The sequence below is a fragment of the Sturnus vulgaris genome, chromosome 28, assembly GCF_052056855.1.
Source record: "Sturnus vulgaris isolate bStuVul1 chromosome 28, bStuVul1.hap1, whole genome shotgun sequence".
Taxonomy (NCBI): domain Eukaryota; kingdom Metazoa; phylum Chordata; class Aves; order Passeriformes; family Sturnidae; genus Sturnus; species Sturnus vulgaris.
This window is the reverse complement of record NC_142270.1, coordinates 6,222,968-6,243,840: the sequence shown is the minus strand read 5'-3', so window position 1 is coordinate 6,243,840 and position 20,873 is coordinate 6,222,968. Positions and strand designations below refer to the sequence as shown.

General features: G+C 57.2%; 2 protein-coding genes across 3 annotated transcripts; both read right to left on the bottom strand.

The window, feature by feature from the left end:
- Positions 1-6,997: 6,997 nt before the first annotated feature.
- LOC106862070 (indoleamine 2,3-dioxygenase 2) lies at positions 6,998-13,166 on the bottom strand. Of its 2 annotated transcripts, none has more exons than XM_088179852.1 (10): positions 12,981-13,166; positions 12,458-12,553; positions 11,870-12,003; positions 11,558-11,676; positions 11,255-11,269; positions 10,739-10,838; positions 10,438-10,555; positions 10,296-10,347; positions 8,434-8,582; positions 6,998-7,861 (listed from the first exon to the last, which is right to left on the bottom strand). In XM_088179852.1, exons 1-10 carry the CDS (start codon positions 13,138-13,140, stop codon positions 7,491-7,493), a joined length of 1,314 nt encoding a protein of 437 aa, XP_088035978.1. In that variant the 5' UTR covers positions 13,141-13,166; the 3' UTR covers positions 6,998-7,490. The 2 variants fall into 2 exon arrangements, with proteins under 2 accessions (XP_088035978.1, XP_014746346.1); XM_014890860.2 differs by having other exon boundaries at positions 11,870-11,989; positions 13,042-13,140.
- Positions 13,167-13,856: 690 nt separating this feature from the next.
- Positions 13,857-20,606, bottom strand: LOC106862041 (disintegrin and metalloproteinase domain-containing protein 32-like). Its single transcript, XM_088179854.1, has 18 exons — positions 20,409-20,606; positions 20,201-20,279; positions 20,002-20,078; positions 19,725-19,902; positions 19,472-19,537; positions 19,141-19,212; positions 18,482-18,648; positions 18,014-18,095; positions 17,713-17,849; positions 16,845-17,028; positions 16,500-16,589; positions 16,037-16,235; positions 15,534-15,642; positions 15,090-15,273; positions 14,687-14,767; positions 14,478-14,583; positions 14,248-14,401; positions 13,857-14,039 (listed from the first exon to the last, which is right to left on the bottom strand). The coding sequence occupies exons 1-18, from the start codon at positions 20,573-20,575 to the stop codon at positions 13,907-13,909; spliced, it is 2,265 nt and encodes a 754-aa protein (XP_088035980.1). The 5' UTR covers positions 20,576-20,606; the 3' UTR covers positions 13,857-13,906.
- Between the last annotated feature and the right edge of the window lie 267 nt (positions 20,607-20,873).

Below are 20,873 nucleotides of genomic sequence, written 5' to 3'. Positions count from 1 at the left end.
AAAACTGGGAAGGGAAGGAGGGAAACAGCAAAGCTGCATCTGTGGAGATTTATCAGAGAGTCGATGCTGCACTGATGGTCTGGGAGATGAGCTTGGCACTGCAGAGTTATCAGCCTGGTAGCTCATTTCTCCACTAACAAAAGAGCTCCTGGGAGGGAACAGATGGTGTTTGGCTCCTACCAATGTCTCTGGTGGCCCAGCAACTTCGCTTTGTAGCTGCTAGAAAAGCAATTTCTGTGATCCCCCTCCCATCCCCGCAGCCCTGCCTGAGCCACGGGGGCTGCTGGCTGCATCCAGGTATTTTGGGATGCTCGGGCCCTGCTGCAGATCCTCCCCAGGCTCAGCTGAGGCTGCCTGTGCCCTGCTGCTGTGGGGCATGGGAGCTGCTCCAGGGCTGTCACACAGGTTTGTGCCTGGGCTCTGGCTGTCCCCAAGGCCACTGCCTGTGGGTCATGGCAGGTAACTGAACTTTTGCCAGTGGTTGTTTTCCCCAGAAAACTGCATCAGCTGTACACGTCAGCCCTGCTCAAAGAGCAGCAGCAGGGCTGTAAAGCCTATCTCTGGGACAAGGCTGGCAGCTCCAGCCCCAGAGCAGTGCCTGCCACAGGTCTGAGCTGGGCAGAACTGGAGCAGGGAGGTTCCCACAAGGCCTGGATCACCTGTGGGGCACGGAGTGCTCTGTCCTGCACAGAGCTGCCCCCGTGTCCTGGCCCCAGCCACCAGCCCAGGTGCTGCCACCTCCACGCTGGGTAGCAGCCACTGACAGCCCCTGCTCTCAGAGGTATTGAACTCTCCAAAATTCCTTCTGGATGTTTCCCCAGAGTCACGGTCTCACTGACTGATGCCTTGTTTACATGGGAGCCTTTCTTTGTTCTCGAGATCTGCCCTTGACTCGCTGTCAGGTGTCAGCGTGCGGGGGCTTCAGGCTGTCTGCTGGGCTATTTATGCAGCAGTTCAGACAAAAAATAACCAGTTTAGAGCTGCCAGGAGATTTTAGTTGTGTGTGGGAGAGGAGGCAAGGGGAGAGGGGGGATGCTGTGTGTATAGCAAGCAGTGCTTTACACTCCCTCTGGCTCAGCAGCAAAGGGCTGATGGTGAGCCTGGGCTCTGACAGCTCCCAGGGACTCCCGGGAGTCACTCGGCTCCAGGGCTCTGAGCCCTCTGAGCCAGGGTCGAACCAGAGCCCAGCCAGCAGTTTGTCCTCTGGAGTTGTTGGCATCTGCCTGGGAGAAATAAATGTGATTTGACTTTGTGCCTTGTGGAAGGAATCTGCCCATCACTGGGGTTGTGAGGGAGCCAGGGGGCTGCAGGGCAGGGCACACGGGGGGAGCCCTGCTGTCACCACTCTGACGGGCACAAATAGAAACCAAACGTGTCAGTAAACAGTGCTGAGTGTGACATCAGGCTGCTGGGGCAGTGAGCTCACGTCCAGGACCCTCTGTGCACAGAGCTGAGTCAGTTCCGGCCAGCCAAGCTGTGTGGAAGGAGCATTTTCCAATGCTGGTTAGGGAAATTTTATGGAGAAAGTAAACAGATACCTGACCCCAAACCCTGCCCCTCTGCAGGCCTCTCTCCTCACAGCAGCAGCTGGGGAAGAGGCTGCTGGTGCAGCACAGCAGATCTGCACACCTGGGCAGTGCCAAGGTGCTCCTGGCACTGTGCTGGGCAGGCACGTGGCAAACACCAAGCGTCTTGTTTGGCAAATTAATTGGGAAGAGAAAGGGGCAATGGCCTGGCCAGCTGGCCCCAGGCTGGTGGGATGGAGTCCTGGCTTTGGGACTGTGTCCTAACTCCCAGGAATCGTGTCCTGGCTTTGGGACTGTGTCCTAGCTCCCAGGGATGGAGTCCTGGCTTTGGGACTGTGTCCTAACTCGCAGGAATTGTGTCCTGGCTTTGGGACTGTGTCCTAGCTCTCAGGAATCGTGTCCTGACGTGCCCCAGCTGCAGGGGGGATGAGCTGTGTCCCACGTCCCCTCAGTTTCCTTGGGGACTTCTTCCCCCCCGCCCTTCCCTGGGGCTGTGGGGCTCCTCTCTGTTGAGGAAGTATCTTTGATCAGTAGAAATTAAACCAGGAAAATATTTTCCATTTGTGTCAGGATAAAAATGGCTCAAGACAGGCATGATTGATAGCTGAAAAAAATGGGAGCAGCCCCCGTGCCGTTTCGGAAGGCTTCCCACTGTCCTTGCTTACAGTAAACACGGAATATATTTAGCTGCAGAGCCCAGCATGACACAGCCTCTTACTGCAATAACAGCAGCGCCTTGTCTCTTTTCCCTTTTTTTTCTCTTTTCTCAGAAATGGGGCTGAGTGGAGCTCCCAGGATGGAGCAGTGGTGGCCTCTCGGGTTCACTCTGCCTCCTGGCACACAGATCTGTGTTTGCCCTTCTCTACCAGGGCCAGCAGCTACGGCTGTGGTGACTAACTTGGCAAACAGGGAGGCCGTGGCACATCCTCCAGTGGACCAGTGACGTGCCACCACTGGTTAAACCCTGCTCCAGCCTGGCTGGGCACCCCGGGCAGCACAGAAATGCTGAGACCTTGTCAGGACCTGTCTGTGTCTTGTTCCCACCCTTTGCCCCACTCGAAGCTATTTTTATTCCAGTGCCAATGTTTGGGTCTCTGGTTTCTTTATTTACCAACAGCTGTAATCGTTCAATGTTTTACAAATACTGGCCAGACACCAAGGATTTTAGGGAAATAAAACCCCTTCCCAAAGGTTCCTCTGGGCATCCTTTATGTGATAATGAAGACTTTGTCACCTCCCAGCCCTGTGTCATCCTCTTAGCAGTGGTGGCTTGTCAATGTGTTCCCCAATCCCTCTCCATATTAGGTGTAAATTAGCAGCTCCTCTCCTCCCCCATGCTTTAATTAGCACTTTTTGTCTTGAGTCATGGCCTGTAATCATATCTGGGCTGCAGTCACTCTGCAGAGGTGAGCCCTTCCCCAGGTACAGATAAGGCTCTGCTGGTGCCACCCTGAGTGCTCCAGGTGCTCCAGGCACAGCCCCAGGTCTGGACCAAGTGGCAGCACCAGAAAGAAGGTGAAGGCAATTCTTTTCTGTGCTCTCACATCCCCCCGATGGGCAGTTAGAAGGCAAACTTGGTTGTTATTAATGAATACTCATTAATTAATTAATTAATCAATTGGTTGTTATTAATGAATTGCACCTGTGGCCGAGGTGTGCAGGAACAGAGCCCGAGCAGGTGCCAAGGAAGTTCCCCCCAGAAGAGCCCCGGGGTGGTCCCTGATCAGTGCAGGGACATTTGGGTGTGACAGCACTGGGGACAAGGCACAGCAATGGGCTCTGCAGCAGGACAAGGCTTGGGATGAGCCCCTGGGAGGCCCAGAGCTCTGCTCCAGGAGCACAAGTGAAGCAGGAGAGAGAAACTCAGCCGTGATGGAGAAAGATGGGGATGGAAATGAGCAATCCTGGCACGGACCAGGAGCACAGCGAGAGGAATTGCAGCCATGGCTCAGACTGGAATTGGCCACGGCTCCAATGGGACCTTCAGGATGTAACAACAGCCTGGGGACCCTGAGATGGGGCTGCAAACTCCCAGACACTTTAGGGAGGTTGATCATGGACGAGTTTATAGCTTATGAGGAGTTTGTAAGGGAGCCAGGACTCAGATAATGGGGGATTTTAATTACTTAGATATTGATGGATATAATAAGTGTGCAGCAAACCACAAAGGGAAACCTATGGCTGGAGGGGAGAGTGAGATTGATCTATGCACAGCATGTTAAATCACTTAAATCATTCAGAGCCTCTTCTGGCCCCAGCTCCAGGAGCAGAGCCAAGTATGATAAATAAGGCTGGAATTGGGAAGTGTCTGGAATCCAAATGTTTGTATTCCTGTTCGATTTCAAATATTCACGGGGACAAAAGCAGCAGAGCCCTTGGCCGAGTGTGCCTGGGGGCTGTGGGAATTCCTGAGGAGGGGCAGCAGCCCAGCACCAGCAAAGGGCTGCCAGCAGCCAGGGGCAGCCAGGAACTTTTGCACAGATTTGTCTCAGTGGATGCTGACCTGGGTGAGACCCAGGCACGGCAAGGAGGGATCCAGAGACCAAAGAGATTGAGAAGGATGGAAAGTCTGAGCCAAAGTGTGGGTGGCATGACAGGCTGGGCATGGCCAGGGAGTGGAAGGAGCCTGGCAGGCAGGGCTGGCACCTCCTGGTCCTAGGGCTGCTGAGGCTCTGTGAGGTTTTTGCTTTGAAGGTGTGCCCAGGTGAGGTCTCCTTGGGTGTGCACCAGGCTTCCCTTTCCACCACTCAGGTCTGACCATCAGATACCATGGGGAAATCTCTGCCCAACAAAAGCAAGGAGTCAGGAGTCAGGTGGACACTCCAAAAGGTGGCTGGAAGAGGTTGGGCTGCTGGACAGCTCTGGATGGCAGCTCCACAATGGAAATTTGTGTCTCAGTGCTGCAGGACAGGGCCTGGCTCCAGAGATAAGGGAGGTTTCTGTTTGGGTGGCACCAATTTGGGGCTGGAGCCGCTGCTCTGGATGTGGACAAGGGCTGTGACATCTCCCCTGCTTTTCCATCCACTCCCTGGCAGGTGTCAGTCCCAGCTGACCCAGCAGATACTGCTGGGCTCAGGGAGTTGGTGCCAAATCCCGTCCTCAGTTGTGGGATCCTGGGCAGACTGAGCCTTGCTGTGGAGATGTGCTTTGGGAGCTGAGGTCTGGGGCAGCACCTCTGAAAGAGGGAGGGGAGTCTGCTCTTCTGCTGCTCTTCCCCTGCTGAAATAACATTAATTCTATTACAGAGCTGTAGGGATGGTCTTAGCCCAGTTCCAGTGCTCAGGGTGTCCCAGCTGGGCTCTGACAGAGAGCAGCAGAGCCTGGACCTTGCTGCTCAGGAGAGGTGCTGGTACCTGTGGCTGGGCTCACCCCACACATTCTGGGCTCCCCCAGTGCCCAAACCCTTCAGGACAGAGCAGCTGGGGCAGCACAGCTCCCACTGGCAGGATGCAGCATGGATGCACATGGATATCCTCAAACACATTGTGCCATTTTTAAGCACAGGCATAAATTATTTAAATGCCACGTGCTTCCAGTCAGAATGCACCTGAGACCTTGGATGTGTCTTGTGATCAATGTTAGACAGCAGTGGTTTGAAAACAGAGGGAAATCAAAGCTGTCTTGGAGCAGCTGTCCCAGCCTGCCAGGAGAGCACACGGGGAAGGGCTGTGCCTGGCTGGGGCTCAGTCTGCTACGTCCAGAGTGGCAGATCCTTACTGAACTCAGCTCTACAGGAGCTGCAGCTGCTTGACTGGGGGCTGGCTGTGACAGAGATTCTGTAAGGTGAGCTCAGGCATGGGGAGCCCCCATGGGCTGTGTGGTTTGCTGGCCTGGGAACTCCTCTCTGCAGCTTCTTAGGCACCTTCCTTGTCCACCAAAAGAAGGGGACTGTGTCCTCCCTTGGCTCTCCAGAGCCCTCTGCCACCTCTCTGCTTTCCCATCTCCCTTTTCTGAGGTGGCACAAACCCATCCTCCGTGCTCCCAAGGACCTGTTCCTGACGGGTGCAGCGTGTTCAGGGAAGGGAGTTTGCAGAAGGGAGAAAAATCCACCTGCTGGGGGTCCCTGGCCCCTCCTGCCATGGCATTGCTGCTGCCCGGCGGGGTTTGGGCATTTTCAGCCCGTGCACAGCCCCTGTCCCTGCCAGGGCCAGCCTGCCCCAGCTCCCTCCACTCCTGGCTGTGTTTCTCGTTTAGATGGAGTGATTTTTCCCCCGGTCCAAGTTTGCTGTTTTCCTGAAATGGTCTGAAATGTAATAGACCAAAACAATCATCGGGATGAAATATTTCCTACATGAAATATGCAGCAGCTATTCAGAAATGAAGATCAAGTGGAAGGAGCGCTGCCAGGCAAAGATTTAAAGGTGCCGACATGTTCCCGTGGGTTGTTTACTAAAGTCATCTCCGAAGCCCCAGTTTTAGGGCTATATTCAAAAAAAGAGCACAAAATACAATTTAGCAAGAGTTTAATAATTCAAGCTACAGTGTGCTGAGCTTGTTTTTGCCCTTATGGGAACAACATCTCATTTCAAAGGACCTTGACTCTTCTGGCAGTGCAGAAGGGGCTCTGCCAGGGCTATTTTTGCACCAAGACACCGATTGGGTGTGAATCCTGCCTCTGGTGCCTGTGCCAGCAAAACCTGGGGAGGCAAAACAGAGCCATATGGCCCGATTTCCCTAAAGATGCGAATTCCAAGGAATCTGGGCGTGCTGACTTGTTAGAAAAGGGCAACATGGGCACCTGGCGTTATAAAAAAAGCTTTAGCACCGCTCTTGGCACAAGGCTCTGCCCACTCAGCCCAGCTGGGTGGTGCGAGGGGAGCCCGTTCCTGCAACCTTGGGCCATGGGGAGCAGCCAAGCTGGGCTCACCTGCAGAGGGTCTGTCTGGGCTGACCCTGGCACCAGGCTGGGTTTATCCTGCTGCCGGTAGCCAGGGATGATCAGGGCTTTGTCAGGAGTCTTTTCCCTATGCTGGCCCCTTGGGGAAGCCATGTGTCCCCATGTCCCCATGTCCCCAGCTACAGCACTGCATTATCACTGAGACTCACAGTGAAGCCCGTGTGACCCCCAGTGGTGCAGCTTTGCCCTTTTCCATCCTGAGCCCTTAACGAGCCAGGAGGGGCGATGGAATTGGCCATGGGGAGCATCCCCTGTGCCTGGGCCCAGCCTCTTCCCGTGCACAGCGGCCTCCAGGACACCCCGCATTTACCTCACAGCTCGGCTCCCTTCTCCTGTGGAGCCGTGTCCGGGCGCCAGAGGCTGGGGGGCACAGCCGGAGGCTCCTTCTCGCCCTTCGCTGTTCCCCGAGCCCCTCGGCCCCTCATTCCCCCAATCTCCCCCGTGCCCCTCTCCCCATCCCCGCTCCCCCGTTCCCGGCTCGGGGAGCGGCTGCTCCGGAGCCCCGCGCGGTTTCTGCCGCCCTCTGGTGCTGGAGAAGCGCTGCGAGGTCGGGACGGACACAGGGCCCGGCTCAGCTGGGTCAGGAATCGCTGCTTTATTGTCCCTGTGACCCCTCCCTGGCTCTGTCCGAGTTGTGCCCCCCGCCCGGGGTGGAGCGGGGCAGGAGCGAGGTTTGGGGGGACACAGCTCTGCCCTGGCCCGGGCAGGGAGATGTGGGCATCGGTGCCACGGGAGGACACTGTGCCCGTGCCGGTGCCAGGGGAGGCTGCTGAGCTCGCTGTGCCTGCCGGGGGAGGCGGCAGCAGCCCCAGGGCACCAGCACCAACACCAGCACCAACACCAGCACCAACACCAGCCCCAGCCCCAGGGCACCAGTACCAGCAGCCCCAGCCCCAGCAGCAGCAGCGCTGTTCTCTCCCAACAGCCCCGAGCGCTTTCCTCGTGTCCCGGAAGCGGCTGCTGCTGCTGCTGGTGCTGGCAGGTTCTGGATCTTGGCTTGTGCCTCGCACACAGACACCCAAGCCCCTCGAGCTCCTGCGCCCACTTCGGGCAGCTCTCGGGGTAGGTCAGGCACTGATCAGCCCCTCCCTGGTGCTGTCCCTGATGCTCTTCAGGAAGCTGAAGATTTGGGACCCGCCGGTGCCTTTGGCCTCCAGGGCAGCCGGGGGCTTCCCCGCAGAGGGGCCAGCGCCGGCACTGGGCTCTGCCCGCCTGGCCCTGGCTTTGGTGGCCGCGATGGCGATGTACTTGGTGACGATGGCGATGTGCTGGGACCTGAAGTCCGTGAGCGCGCACACGCAGCGGTTGAAGGCGGCGCGGAGCCGCGCGTCGCCCGCGGCCAGCACGCACTGCCGCACGGACACCGCGGCCCGCAGCTCCTGCACGAAGGCTCTGTGCGCCGGGGGCATGTAGTCCCTCATCCTGTGCAGGAAGGCAGCTGCAAGGCACAGCACACCGAGGGGTAAGTGGTGGGTGAGCGGATTTAAGGCCCCGAACCCCTAGGAGAGAAGCTGGGCTGGACCCCGGCAGCCTGCACAGCCTCCTCTGCTCTGCCTCCCGTTCAGTGAGAAACAAAACCCATATTAGGTCAGTGCTCCAAAAGGGCTGGTGCTAACCCTAAAAGGCAGCTTTAGCCCCGCTCCCAGCCTTTTGTTTGGGTTTGGTGGTTTTTTTGCTAGTAACGTGGTTTTGTTAATTTCTGGTAAATATTTCCGGTGGGGGCTGGACTAACATGGAGCTTTATGAATGGCCTCGCACTGGCAGGATGCCTGCACGCTCTGCTCCCTCATCTCTGGGCCCACAGAGAACCTCAGCAAAAAGCTGACATGCAAGAAGCCAAATGTGTGCTTTTGTGAATTTATCGTGGTGAGGAAGCGCCTGCCAGAGGCACGTTTATAACCTTCCTCACTGGAACTGGGCAGAGCCTGCTCCCAGCCACGGGGATGGCTCTGGCTCGTCCCTCCCCTGCCCCTCTGTGCCTTTGCAAAGGGAAGAAGGCTCGTGGCTCACCAGTGTCGTGGCGGTGGCAGATCCCCAGGAGTTCATCGAAGGCGTGCAGGACCGAGCTCTGCGCTGCGCTGCCCCCCGAGAACGCCAGGGGCTCCGGGGACACCCCCTCGTAGATGAGCCCGTGGGGCATGGCAGGGTTGTCCTTCCAACTGGGCAGAGACACGGCAGTCTGTGAGAAGGGACCCTGGGCTGGCAAGATTGAGCAAAACGTTCCTGGCCCAGCCCATGGAGCTCCTGCTCCAATTCAGCCATGGCAGCCTTCCTCGAACAGCAGATAAACTTGGAAATCAAATACTGTGCCAAAGCACACAGTGAGGCCGTGGCTGTAAGGAGAAATCCTTAATTTTCCTTTGCCAGAGGAGCGTTCTCAGGGATCTCCATGCCCTGGTGAGCACCCTGTGCCGTGGTGCTGGGACACCCTGCCCTGCCTGGCTGCACCTCCTGCTCCACTTCAGGAAGGTTTCTGCCAGCAGAGCTGCCTTAGGTGTGCAGGAGGGGAGGGGACACTTGTCTGGGCAAATAGTGGCACTTTACATAAATTCCTTGAATGCCAGTGGATGTTTGGAGAAGCAGGTAGTCACCCAAACACTCCTCTGAGCCCCTGAAGTTTGGATTTTCCTTTGTTCTTGTTATTCAAGGTGATGTCTTTTTTAAAGGCATTTAAAAGACAAATAGAGGCCAGGCCAGCCTGCCTGTTTATCTCAGCAGATAACAAGGCAAGGATGGGTTCCTCCCTCTGGAGCTGCTGCCTGGGCAGGTCGGGAGCCAGCGCTGCTGCTGCCTCCCACACACACCCTGAACCCAGAGCCTGTCAGCCCCCCTGTGCCGAAATGCAGAAGTGCTCACACCCAAATGGAGACAAGTTACAATTTCAGGGAGGTAAAGCGCCCGGCACAAAAATATCTGTTGACCTTTAACAGAATGCACCATTCCACGAGGCTTTCAGTGCTGGCTGCAGTGTCTGTTGGGCTACAGGAACAGATTTTACACAAAAATATATTTTCTGCAGAGAAAATAGATTCATTATCAAATTCCAGAATATTTTTAGTTCTCCCAGGATTGTATTTATAGTAACCTCTACTAGTGGGAAGTTCTTATAAGCAGAAGGGAATTTAAAAGGCATGTTTTCCCAAGCTGATGACCATCGAGACAAGGTCAGCTTGGATAAAAAAATGAGAGAAACTTAATCACGATGCATGGAGCTTTTTACTTGGGAATGCTGAGATATGATGGAGAGAAATAAAAATAGAACCGCCCTGAGAAGCCTGGGACCTGGCGCCTGCAGATGCTGCAGCCCCTCGGGGATGCTGGGGGATGCTGAACGTGCTGGGCTGGGCTCTTGGGGCCCTGGTTCTGCCTTGCCCAAAGTGTTTTCAGTATTTGGGGAGATTTTCTTTTTTTTTTCTGCTGAAGGAATTGTAACAGGCAGCAGCAGGAGGATTGTTACAGATGTTTCCTTAACACGCAGTGGGAAGAGCCTCTGCTCAGCTTTGCAGCTTTGTGTACCCAGCGTGCAAATAAAGAGAAATTCCTCTTCTCCTGTCAAAACTGCTCGGCCAAGAGCAGGAAAGATTCATTTGTGCACAATTCTGGCTCTTGGGGCTGTCAGGGCTGAGGTGAGCGTGGGATGGAGAGAAGCTGGAGGGGACAGACCCCAGCCCCATGGACCCCACAGTCCCTGCCCAGCTGATCCATGGTAGGAATTCCTGAGGGACAGGACCATGGTTGTTCTAGGGAACATCTCTGCCAGACACAACGCTGGTCCCTGCCCTGCCCTGGGGAGCTCCAGATCCCACCTGGGCTGCCCCTTCCCTGCACATTCCCAGCTCCCCCAGCCCTGGGAGGAAACAGGCTGCACTTACCCAGAGAGGAAGATCCGGATCACCGAGTAGAACACTTCTGGATCCACATAGTCTAGGAGGAAGAGAATGAGATCAGAGGTGATGGGCAGTCTCACCAGAGTGGGAGATGAGCTGCAGCATCACAGGCAGCAGCTGCTCTCACCGTGCATCCTCCTCAGTGCCTGGCTCATGGCCCCGATGGCCCCTGCCAGCTCCTGCAGGGCTCTGTGCAGGGACTCCTCATCCCTCTGCTGGGTGGCACCAAGGGCCTGCACGATTGCCTGCGAGAGGAGGAGAGAGAGCACCGAGTCACAGAGGGGGAGGGTCTGTAGGCACTGTCCGTACAGTGGCTCTGGGCATTTGCCCCTTCCCCAGCCCCGTTCAGGGCACAGGAACCCTGTGGCTGCACCTCGGGCACTTCACAGTGCAGGTAAGCAAAGAGCCCGACCCACAGCAGTGCCCACCTTAATGCCAGGCACTGCTGCCTTCTCAACAAGCAGGGTGACCAGGATGAAGCCCCGCAGGCTCTCTCCCCCAGGCAGAGTGATGATGGTGTCCAGGTTCCTGCACAAAGGGGCCAAGGAGAGGGACTGGGGGGTGGTGGCTCAGATTTCCCTACAATGTGGGACCCACTGAGCCCTTGGAACAAAACCACCCCAGACTCCAGAGCCTCTTATCTCACCCTGTGCAGAGAGGAGCTGGCACTGAGTCAAAGGGAACAGGAGTGCTCTGGTTTAGGGGCCCTGCCATCCCCCCCATGGCCACTGGCCACTGTCTCTGTGCAGCCAGAGCAGCCAGGCTCTGCCACAGTCCCTTTGCTGTCGTTGCAGTGGCACTTGTGACAAACACTGTTCTTGTGTGACAAACACTCTTCTTGTGTGCACACATCAAGAGAGGTTCAGCCCAAGCAGTGTTGGAGAGCTGAGCCAATCCAAACAAAACCAACACCGTTAGAAAATAAATGAGCATTAACTACTTACTCAATTTCCAGAGGCCTGGAGTCATTTCAGTTATGGCCAACAAATGCACAAGAAAAAGAGAGAGAGAGATTATAAATGGTTCTAGTCGTGGTCTGTGCTCTGCAGGGAATAGAGGAGCCCTCCCCAGGGCTGCTCACAGAGACACCCGTGTCCCCACAGGGTTCCTGTGTCCACAGCCACGAGGCAAAGGTGGCATTCAAGGGGTTTTGGCAGGACAGGAGCAGTTTGGGAGCAGTCTGCCCCCAACCCCTGCTCTCCACTGCTGCCCACCCACGCTTTGCCCGCTGGCATTTGCCCGTTTACCCATTGGGGTCCTTCCTCCTCCAGTTGGCCAACACAAAGTCTGCATGGCTGAGGATGGGCGGGAGGCCCAGGGCCTGGGACACCTCCCAGTAGGGGACAGCGAGATTTCGGGGCAGGACCTGAGTGGCACAAAGCACAGGGAAGGTGGGGACGCTGTCAGGCTGTGGGAAGGTGCCCATCTGCAGGCAGGAGAGGCACACTCCTGCTGCAGCCGCAGGAAAGGGCTTTGCTCCCATGGCAGAAGCTCTACAGGAGCAGCATCAGGTCCCAGCGCCCAAGGAGCAGGTGAACCTGCTTTTACCTTGCCTTTACCTGCACGGTGCCCTCCTCGCCCTCCTGCCAGACGTAGCCCATGGTGATGAAGCTGAGCACCAGGTGTGCCAGGTGCAGCTCCTCACGTCCCTGCAGGTGCTGGGTGCTCAGCTGCGGCATCTGCCAGGGAAACCCTTGGGAGCAAGGAGCAGAGCCAGCAATGCCAAGGCCCCTGAGGTGGAGGAACCCTCCTGGTGCTTCTCCCCTGCCTTTAAGCCTCCCTTCCCTCCTGCTCTGCTGCACTGTTACTGCTTTGTGAGCAGGGACAGTAATCCATGGGATTTTCCTCCTCCTCCTCCTGGTGCTGGGATGCCCATGGAAGCAGCTGATCCCTGTGTGCCTGACTGGAGCTGATGGTTGGGATGAGACGTGGCTCTTGTGACACCTAGAGGGGCCCTGCTGGCTGCTGAGCGCTCGATCTGGTGCAGGAGCTCTTTCTGTGCCAAAGTTAGGGCTTTGCTGTCGCCTGGTGTCAGCGCTGGGTCAGCACACTTCCGTGCTGCTGGGCTGCTTTTGCTCGTTTTACAGACACTGCTGTGTCAGAGCGAGGACTGGGAGAGCCCTGGAGGCGGAAGGAGAGCTCCATACCTGGTGAACGCGTGAGCGGAGCTGGTGGCCCGTGATCAGCTGGGGCAGCTCCCGGGCGAGCTCCATCCAGGGGCTGTAGGGTGCGGGCAGCTCTGTCTGGGGGAGAGGCAGAGAGGGAGGGAGGGAGGGAGGGCTGTGAGTGTGCCCGGGCTCGCAGCACCCTCCCAGCCTCGCACAGCACTGCTGGCCAGTGCCTGCTTCCCCCTCCTGACGATGGATGGTGAACGCGATCTGTCTGTCCCCACCCACTCCCACCGGAGCCAGGCCCGTCATAAATAGCCCCGCTTTGGGCACAGGAGCCCTGCCCTTCCTGTGCTCCCCAAAATCCTGCAGAGCCAAGGCCGGTGTGGAAATGGCAGAGCTCCTTCACCTCTCCCCTGTGCTGCTTTCAGCATTTTAAAGGGTAGGGGTTTGTCCAATGGAGCAGACGGTGCCCAAACAGCACCCGCCTTCCCCACTGCTCTTTGTAAAGCGTTAGAGCAAAATGCTAAATGCGAGCTCCCCCAGACTGCTGCTCACCAACCCCTCTCTTTCCCTGCCTGCCTGCTGTGGCATGAGGATGGGGAGGCACAGCCAGCTCCTACCAGAGGGTCGGGAAGCAGGAAGCCAAACTCCTCGGAGACCTGAAACCTGCTCAGGGCCAGAGGCAGCGGGGGCTCCTCGGTGCCATCGCTGCTCTCCATGGCTGGGCTCTGCTGTGCTCTGGCCACCCCCCGGCCCTGTGTGCTGAGCCAGCACTGCTGTGCCTGCTCCTGGGGGTCGGGCCCGGCTGCCCAATGGCCACAGGGGCTGAGCAAACAGGCTAAAGGTTGCTGATAAGGCTTTGTCTGGAGCAAACATCTGTCCCCAGGGGCTGTGAGCTGACTCCTCCCAGGACCACCCTGAGGGGCTGCAGGGACACTGCTGCTGTGGCTGGGGATCCCCCCCATCCTGCAATGCCAGACTTGTGTGCAGCGGGCTGCTGGCCCAGTTGTGGCAGGCAGGAGCCAGCCTCCCATCCTGGGGGTGGTCCGTGCTGGCGAGCTCATGGACCAGAACTCACCTGGCCAGAGATGCAGGGGACACAGTGGATGGATGCTGCTGCTGCTGCTTTCCCCACGGTGCTGGGGGTCCCTGGGGCTGCCAGTGGGGTCCCACCACCAGAGGGGGGTCAGCCCCTGCTCTGAGCAGGGCTCCCCAACAGCAGCTTTCTGTTTTCTGGGGAAAGTCGGCCCTGTGAGTGCTGCCTGTGCAGACAGGGGGCTGTCCCCAGCACCAGGCAGTGGCACAGCCCTCAGGGATGGGCAAATCCCAACCACCACCATGTGCCCACTGAGAAAAGGGGACAGTCTCAGCAGCTGCGGCCCCCACGCCCCAAGAGCAGGGTTAACTCTGACAAAAAACACAAACTACATAAGCATAAAGCCACAGGGCATTGGCCATGACACCAGCTCTGCCCTACACCTTTAATTAGTGCCCACGGTGCTGCCCCAGCCCTGGCTCCGGTGGTGGGTCCGTGTCTGTCTTCATCTCCAGCTCTGGCTCTGGCTCCAGACTGAGCTCCGGGTCTGGCTCTGGCTCCCTGTCCACGTCCCGGCTGCTGCTGTGGGGGGACTGCAGTGGTGCCTTGGCCCTGACTTGGCTCAGGGAGTGCCTCAGCCTGAGGTCACCTCAGTCCTGGGCAGTGTCCTCGTGTCCCCACGGCAATCACCTTGTCCTGTTCCCTCCCATCCCCAGAGATCCCCCAGCCCTCCCGGGATCCTGCAGCCCCCTGGCACCCCCACATCCCCCACATCGCCGGCATCACTCACCCGTCGGTGCCCGCTGGCCGCTCCCCCCCGCACTGGCCCAGCACCTGCTGCCGCCACAGCCCGAGCCCCAGGGCCGCCGTGAGCACGAGCAGGACCAGGCTGGAGCCCAGCACCAGCCAGGCCATCTCTCCATCCTTCAGGGCTCGCTGCAGGCCTGCCAGGACACAGCCCAGCTGGGCACGGCCACTGCCAGCCCTGCCCTCGCTGGCCCCGGCGCTGCCCGCACTCACCTCCCTCCAGGGCGCTGTCCCTGATGCCCCCCGGGCGCCTCCTCCTCCGGCAGTCGGGGGGCTGCCAGCCCGCGTGGCAGTGGCAGCTGCCCATGTTGTTGCACACCTGCGAGGGGCAGGGAGGTGTGCCCAGGCAGGTACAGGTGTGCCCAGGCAGGTACAGGTGTGCAGTGTGCACACTGTGCCCCCCCAGCCCTCGCAGGACTCACGCCGTGGCCGTGGCACTTTGCTTTGCTGTCACAGTTGGATCCCAGCACGGACAGAGGGTGACAAGTGTTGTTTATACATATCTGGAAAAACCATGGCAGCTCCAGCCCAGCACTGCCTCACCCACACAGAGCTCAGCACATCGGGCTATGGCCCACAGGGAAAGGAACATACACTATTTAAAAAAAAATAAAAAATAAAAGTACAAAGGAACCACAGTTCTGCCCTGGGGCCAGGTCCTGTTTAGTGCTCGCACCCCACCAAACCTTTAATGCAACCTTTGCAAGTTTTTGCAGTGTTTTTAAATATCAAGCACACTGCTGCAAGGGACGAATGTTTCTATGATCTTGTTAATATTCACAGTTTCTATTAGTCATTTCAGGTGATTACAAAATACCTCCTTACCCTTCCAGAGCCACACTTTGTCCCTGGAGGAACCAGAAGCGGGTCCTGCCATGCTGGTACGTTCAGGAAGTTCACAGACACACACAAATGCCGCCTCACTTGGGCATAAATCACGGCGGCAGCAGCTGAGGAGAAGGGCCTTTGGGATGGGTATGTGCAGATTAACTTCCCACACCTGAGATCCCTGGAAAGCCAATTAGCACAGGATGTGTATCCAACACACACAGATACTGCCTGATGAACACTGCAACACTGAACAGCACAGTGTGCTGAGAAAACAGCAGCAGCACTGGCAAGTCCAAGGGAGGATCTGTGACAGAAGGAGAGACCCCCTAACAAGGAGAACACACACAGAGCTATTTATTGCTTCACCAATCTCACCACAAACTGGAGTCCTGGCACTTCTCTTGGTTGTGCAATCCCAGTTAAACGTGCCCAGCCTACCTCCAAGTACAGGACTGCAACTTGTGTCCACTCCTGAACCCGCAGTGCCCAAACCTGTCCCGCTGGCCATTGATCTCCTCATAGCAGCCCACAGGAGCATTCTTTGAATCTACAAGTTCGGCAATAATATTTGTTACAGTTATAAGGAACACACAGGAACATATTACAGTATCTAATAACTTCATTTTTCAAGATTTAATTAAACACCTCTCCGTGCCCAAACCTCCAGCAGTCCTGAACCTCAGGAATCAGCAGGGGAATACCAAATGGGGAAGTTCTCTGACTGAGTTTGCCCACAGAAAATAATTTGCTTTTTGTTCTTTCCACTGTTACCTGTGAAGCACTGGGGGACTCTGTTAACCAGAGCCAAAACAGAGCTTGAAATGCTTTCCTAAAGCTGTGCCTTCTCTCCAGGTGCCCCCCCTCACCTGAGACTCAGAGTCCAGGTACCAAGCGAGCACCCTGATGCTGAGGCCACCCCTGCCCCGAGCACAGCCTGGTACCTCTCCCGTAGAACTGCCTGCACTGCAGGTCTGAGGACTGGCAGCGCCCGTGGTAGCAGTAGCCGGTGCCGTGGCCGCAGTCGTGCCCATCCTGCAGGTACAGGTCAGCGGGGCAGGAGGCCGAGGAGCCGCTGCACAGCTCGGGCAGGTCACAGGTGGCGTCGGCGGCCGGGCGGCACAGAGAGTTCCTCGGCTTGAACTGCAGAGCAGGAGCGGCTCTGCAGCCTCCCCTGGCAGCCCGAGCCGCTCAGCCCCTGCTGGCCACGGCCCCGGGTCCCCCGGCGGCGCTCAGGTGACCACACCTGTGTGACACCGGCCCCGGGTCCCCCAGGTGACCACACCTGTGTGACACCGCCTGGGACAGCTCCCACTGACATTCCCCCAGGGATCCCTCAGCACGGGAACATACTGTTTGTCTAAAAATAAATAATCATTTTGTAATCGTTATAAAAATGTGCCTTACCTGACAATTTTTACAGCATAATCCAGAGGCACATCTTGCTTTCGGCTTCAGCCTACACCTACTAGTGCAGCACGGGTCCTGCAGGCATTCCTGGGGACACACGGCAAACCCAAACTATTTTATTTTGTTGTACCCCCGAGCCTCTCCTCCTCCTCCTCCTCTCCCCATATTACTTGGGCAATACCCAGCAGAACAAACGGGCAAAGCTGCCACCAGGTGGGTGCCACACGAACCATGTCGACCCCAAGGTAACCCTCCCTGGGCTGCTCCCGGTCCCCGGGGTTTGTCCCTCCCCAGGCACTCCCAGCACAGAGCCCGGCGGTTTTTGGGGTGGCCCGGCCGCACCTCGGCCGTGCCGCAGTCGCACTGCTCGCCCGGCTCCACCACGCGGTTGCCGCAGCGGGCGCCGCTCCGGCGGGACAGCGCCAGGCGGGGGCTGTGGAACAGGCACCGACCCCTGCCCTGCTTCAGGAACGTCTCAAAGGCCCTGGTGCTGCAGTTACTAAAGGCTTTTGCCCCGCTGAAATGCCTGGAACAAAGCAATCATGGGTTGTATCGCTGATGTATGTTACACGTACACAAGTGTCACTTGTATGTCACACACTCACCGCCCCTCTCTCCCCCCAAAGCTCCCTGCAAGTCAAGAGCTCGCCCAGACACTGGCACAGGGTACGATGGCCCCAGGGGTCTCTTAATTCACCTGATCTACATCTCATTATTAACAGAGATTGAAAAACATTCTAAAGTACCTTCATTTTAGAGAGCAAAGGTTTCTTTTGTCAAATTAAGCACTAAAATGCTATTTAATTAACTCTTTTTTTCTTCTTAGAGAAATAAAAGCAGGTATTTCTTCACTGAAATAGGGGTCAGGCAATGGAAATGCTGCCCAGGGAGGTGGTGGAGTCTCCATCCCTGGAGGTGCTCAAGAAATGCCTGACCCAGTGCTCAGTGCCCTGCTCCAGGTGACAAGGTGGTGACTGGCCAAAGGCTGGACTCGGTGGAGCCTTTTCCAACCCGAGTGGCTCCATGAGTCTGTGATTCCAATTTGTTGTAGTTTTTGCAATGGAGTGACAGTGGCACTGTGCCAAGGGGACACGGTGCAGCCATCCCTGTCCCCAGCCCTGAGCCATCCCTGTCCCCCTGTCCTCAGCCCTGCAGCCCTCCCTGGCCCTGTCCCCTGTCCCCATCCCCAGCCCCAGCCCCACAGACTCACAGTGCCTCGGGGCTCATGATGCAGACCCGCCCGGGGCAGCTGCAGCCTCGGGGGCTGTCTGAGCTCATGCCCAGGCTGTGGCCCAGCACCTGTGCCAGGAGCACAGAGAAGGACTCCAGGGTGACATTCCCGTGGTACTGGAGGGACCAGAGAGATGAGTTGGCAGAGCTGAGCGTTCCTTGCAGAGATCCCTGCTCCAGACACAGATCCCCCCACCCGGCCCTGCTCCTGCTGCCCGGGGCCGAGTTCAGAGCCATGAATTCACGGGTGAGGGGCAGGCACAGGACAGCTGGGACCATACCAGGGCCACTGTGGCAGCAGCATCTCTCTGGCACGCCCCTCCTGGAGCCGCTGCGCCCACGAACGCTCCTGGCTGCCTGTACCTGGAACACAGGTGTGCCCCAGCTGGGCCCAGGGACCCTCTGGCTGTGGTGAGTGGGGGATGCTGGGGTCTGCCCCAGTCCCCTTGGTGCCCCTGAGTGTCCTGCTGTCCCCAGGGGAGCTGGGGCAGGGTCTGTGTGGTGGGGGCTGGTGCCTGGTGCTGGGCATGGGACCCATCTCCCCAGCCCGGGTGGGGGCAGGGGATGGATGGCACCATTGCAGCTGCTGCATCACTAGGAGGAGTGTCTGGGAAGAAATACTTTAAGAATATTAAGGCTTTAGGAAATACAGATGTTTTTAAAAGCATTTGTCCTTTATATTTCAACTTTACATTGGTTTGACTGATTGCTGCCACGTAACCTCTAACACTAATGAACCATTTTCTTACCCTAGGAGAGAAGCAATGTTGTGTGCCTGTGGCTCCAGAGACAACTGTTTCCACTGTAAAAATCGCTGGAGAAGGTCATCTATGTCCCCTGCTGTGGATATTTTATCCCCCTCTGCCCACAGCTCCAGGGAGGATAGCACAATGGTGATATTAAGGGGATTAAACATCTGAAAGTACAAGAGAGGAAACATCTGCTCTCACACCTTCCCTTCATGCAGAGTCACTACTCTGCACACAGCAAACACATGGGAAAAGTAAATTGCTGCTGTCAGTGCCTCAATGACATCTGCAGCCAAAAAGAATGAGCACATCTAAAGAGAGGTCTGAGCCAAAGTCCAACAACTTCACAAGAAGTATTAGGGGCTTTGGGAATAACTTCTCATTACACAAGTGAACCATAAGACCACCAGTGCAGTAAAGAACAGGACTGGAAGTTGGTTACGAGCAGCTGAGAGTAAGGCATGGCCATCACACAGGGAAAGATGTTCTTTTGTGGCAGATTGACACATCCAGAGGAAAAGCCTTCTCAGGAAACATGGCATTTTTTTACATAACCCTCCTGAGCCTAAAAGCAGCTAGAAAAGAGGTGGCCACTGCTAACCTCAACATTTCCCTCGTCCCCCATCTCACTGCAGTACAAACCAGATTTAAGAACTCACATTGTTGATTAAATTGAAGGCCTGGATTATCTTCTGTGTCACAGCATTCGGGTCTGATCCCATGTAGTTGTACTGAAAAACAAGCCAGGAGGACACAAGGGCAGACAAGGTGCTTAGCAGGGTGAAGCATGACTGAACAGTGGAACACTGAAATGATTCCCAACACCCAGCCATGGAGACACGAGCTACAAATTCATGTTCCCTCTTTCCTACAAAATCCCCAGTACTTCAAAATGGAAAACAAATCCATGTAAAAGCTGGGAAATGTTACCCTTTCCATGCTCACAGAAGTCAGGCAAAGACAAGGAAAAAGTGGCTGGCACAGACTCACCAAAGCCTTGTCCAGCACCACGTACACTGGGAGGTATTTGGGAGATTGTGCAGCGGCCGAGAGGGGCTAAAAGAGAAAATGGGCTTCCAAGCACAGATTCTGCACTCTCTGGTCCCCTCACTGCTGCTGGCTGTGCTTCCCAAGGGTCCCTTCAAAGCTCGTGTCCAGTGTGGGGCCAAAGCTCCCAGCAGAGTCAGACCCCTCCTCACAGGGCAGGGACAGGAGCAGCGCTGGGAGAACGGACACTGCTCACCTCGTCATCCCCGTGGGCCAGCACGTCCCAGGCTGGCAGCCCGGGCTGGGGGCGGCTCTGGCCAGGGGGGGCTGCTGCCATCTGCTCCCCCCTCACCCGGTACAGAACGTGCTGGAACTCGGGGGCGTAGCCCAGGGGCTGGATGCCATAGCTCACGTTCTCAAACTGCAGCAAACCCCTGCCAGGGCACCAGCACCATCCACTCAGCCCTGGGCACGGGCACAGGCCTGGCTAATGCCCACGGCGAGGGCAGCACAGGGACAGGGCTGGCACTGACCTGAGCCCCGAGCACGTGCTGAGGGACACTGCTGAGCTGGGGAAGCCATCGATGTAGCCCCAGTAGTGGCAGCCTCCCTGTGACAGGACAGAGCACAGGGAGCCCCTTACCTGGCTGGGAAGGTGAGCTCCTTACCTGGAGAGGCTGCCTTGGGCAGAGACACCGGGAGCACAAAGAGCCCGAGGCAAGGCCAGGTTACCTCAACGTGGGCAGAACCAGAGGGCAAAGATCCCTTCTCGCTGGACATGTAAGTCTGGAAATCATCAGATAAAAAGGCACTACAAGAGAGAGGTGCAGAGAGAGCTACTCAAAACAGCATCCAGCACCCAGAGCCTGTCCAGCTTCCCTGCAGCCACCAGGAACGGGGGCAGCTGCTGTCAGCGAGGGCAGTGCCAGGGCCAACTCACTGCTGCTGCAGGTGGATGGTGTACGGCCTCCCCTCAATCCTCAGCACGTAGGACACTGCATCCTTGTGCACAGAAAAGCAGAGAAGGGGAGAATTGGGGAGTTGGAAACAGCACGATCTGATGCCTGCTGTGAACAGCAGAGGGGAGCACAGAGTGGGTGCAGCCATCGTGGTGCTGGCAGCTCTGCTGTGCTGACACTGTCACAGCTGCCACCACATCTGTACCCCCCCAGACCTCGCCTTCCCCTCCCCAGAGCCCCCCAGCACCTTCAGCCCTGCCCCTCCTGTCGTGTTTGCCCCCAGCTGTTGTGGGACTGTGATCTGGGACCAGACCCGCCCACCCACGGGGGACAGAGACCCCCATGGCTGAGCCCAGTCCTGGGGGCTGGGGGGCACGGGGGGGCCCTGCCCAGCCTCGTGCAGCAGCTCCAGGAGCAGCAGCAGCAGCAGCGGTGGCATGGCACAG

Excerpts from the sequence above, each read along its gene's own strand:
- LOC106862041 (XM_088179854.1), bottom strand. The coding sequence starts at position 20,575 with ATGGCTGCACCCACTCTGTGCTCCCCTCTGCTGTTCACAGCAGGCATC. Across the intron at positions 19,538-19,724 it reads TGGCCCACGGGGATGACGAG|CCCCTCTCGGCCGCTGCACA; the intron begins GTGAGCAGTGTC and ends TTTCTCTTTTAG. Across the intron at positions 16,590-16,844 it reads GCGACTGCGGCACGGCCGAG|GAATGCCTGCAGGACCCGTG; the intron begins GTGCGGCCGGGC and ends GTGTGTCCCCAG.
- LOC106862070 (XM_088179852.1), bottom strand. The coding sequence starts at position 13,140 with ATGGAGAGCAGCGATGGCACCGAGGAGCCCCCGCTGCCTCTGGCCCTG. Across the intron at positions 10,348-10,437 it reads GGCACTGAGGAGGATGCACG|ACTATGTGGATCCAGAAGTG; the intron begins GTGAGAGCAGCT and ends TCTTCCTCCTAG. Across the intron at positions 7,862-8,433 it reads CTGCCACCGCCACGACACTG|CTGCCTTCCTGCACAGGATG; the intron begins GTGAGCCACGAG and ends TGTGCCTTGCAG.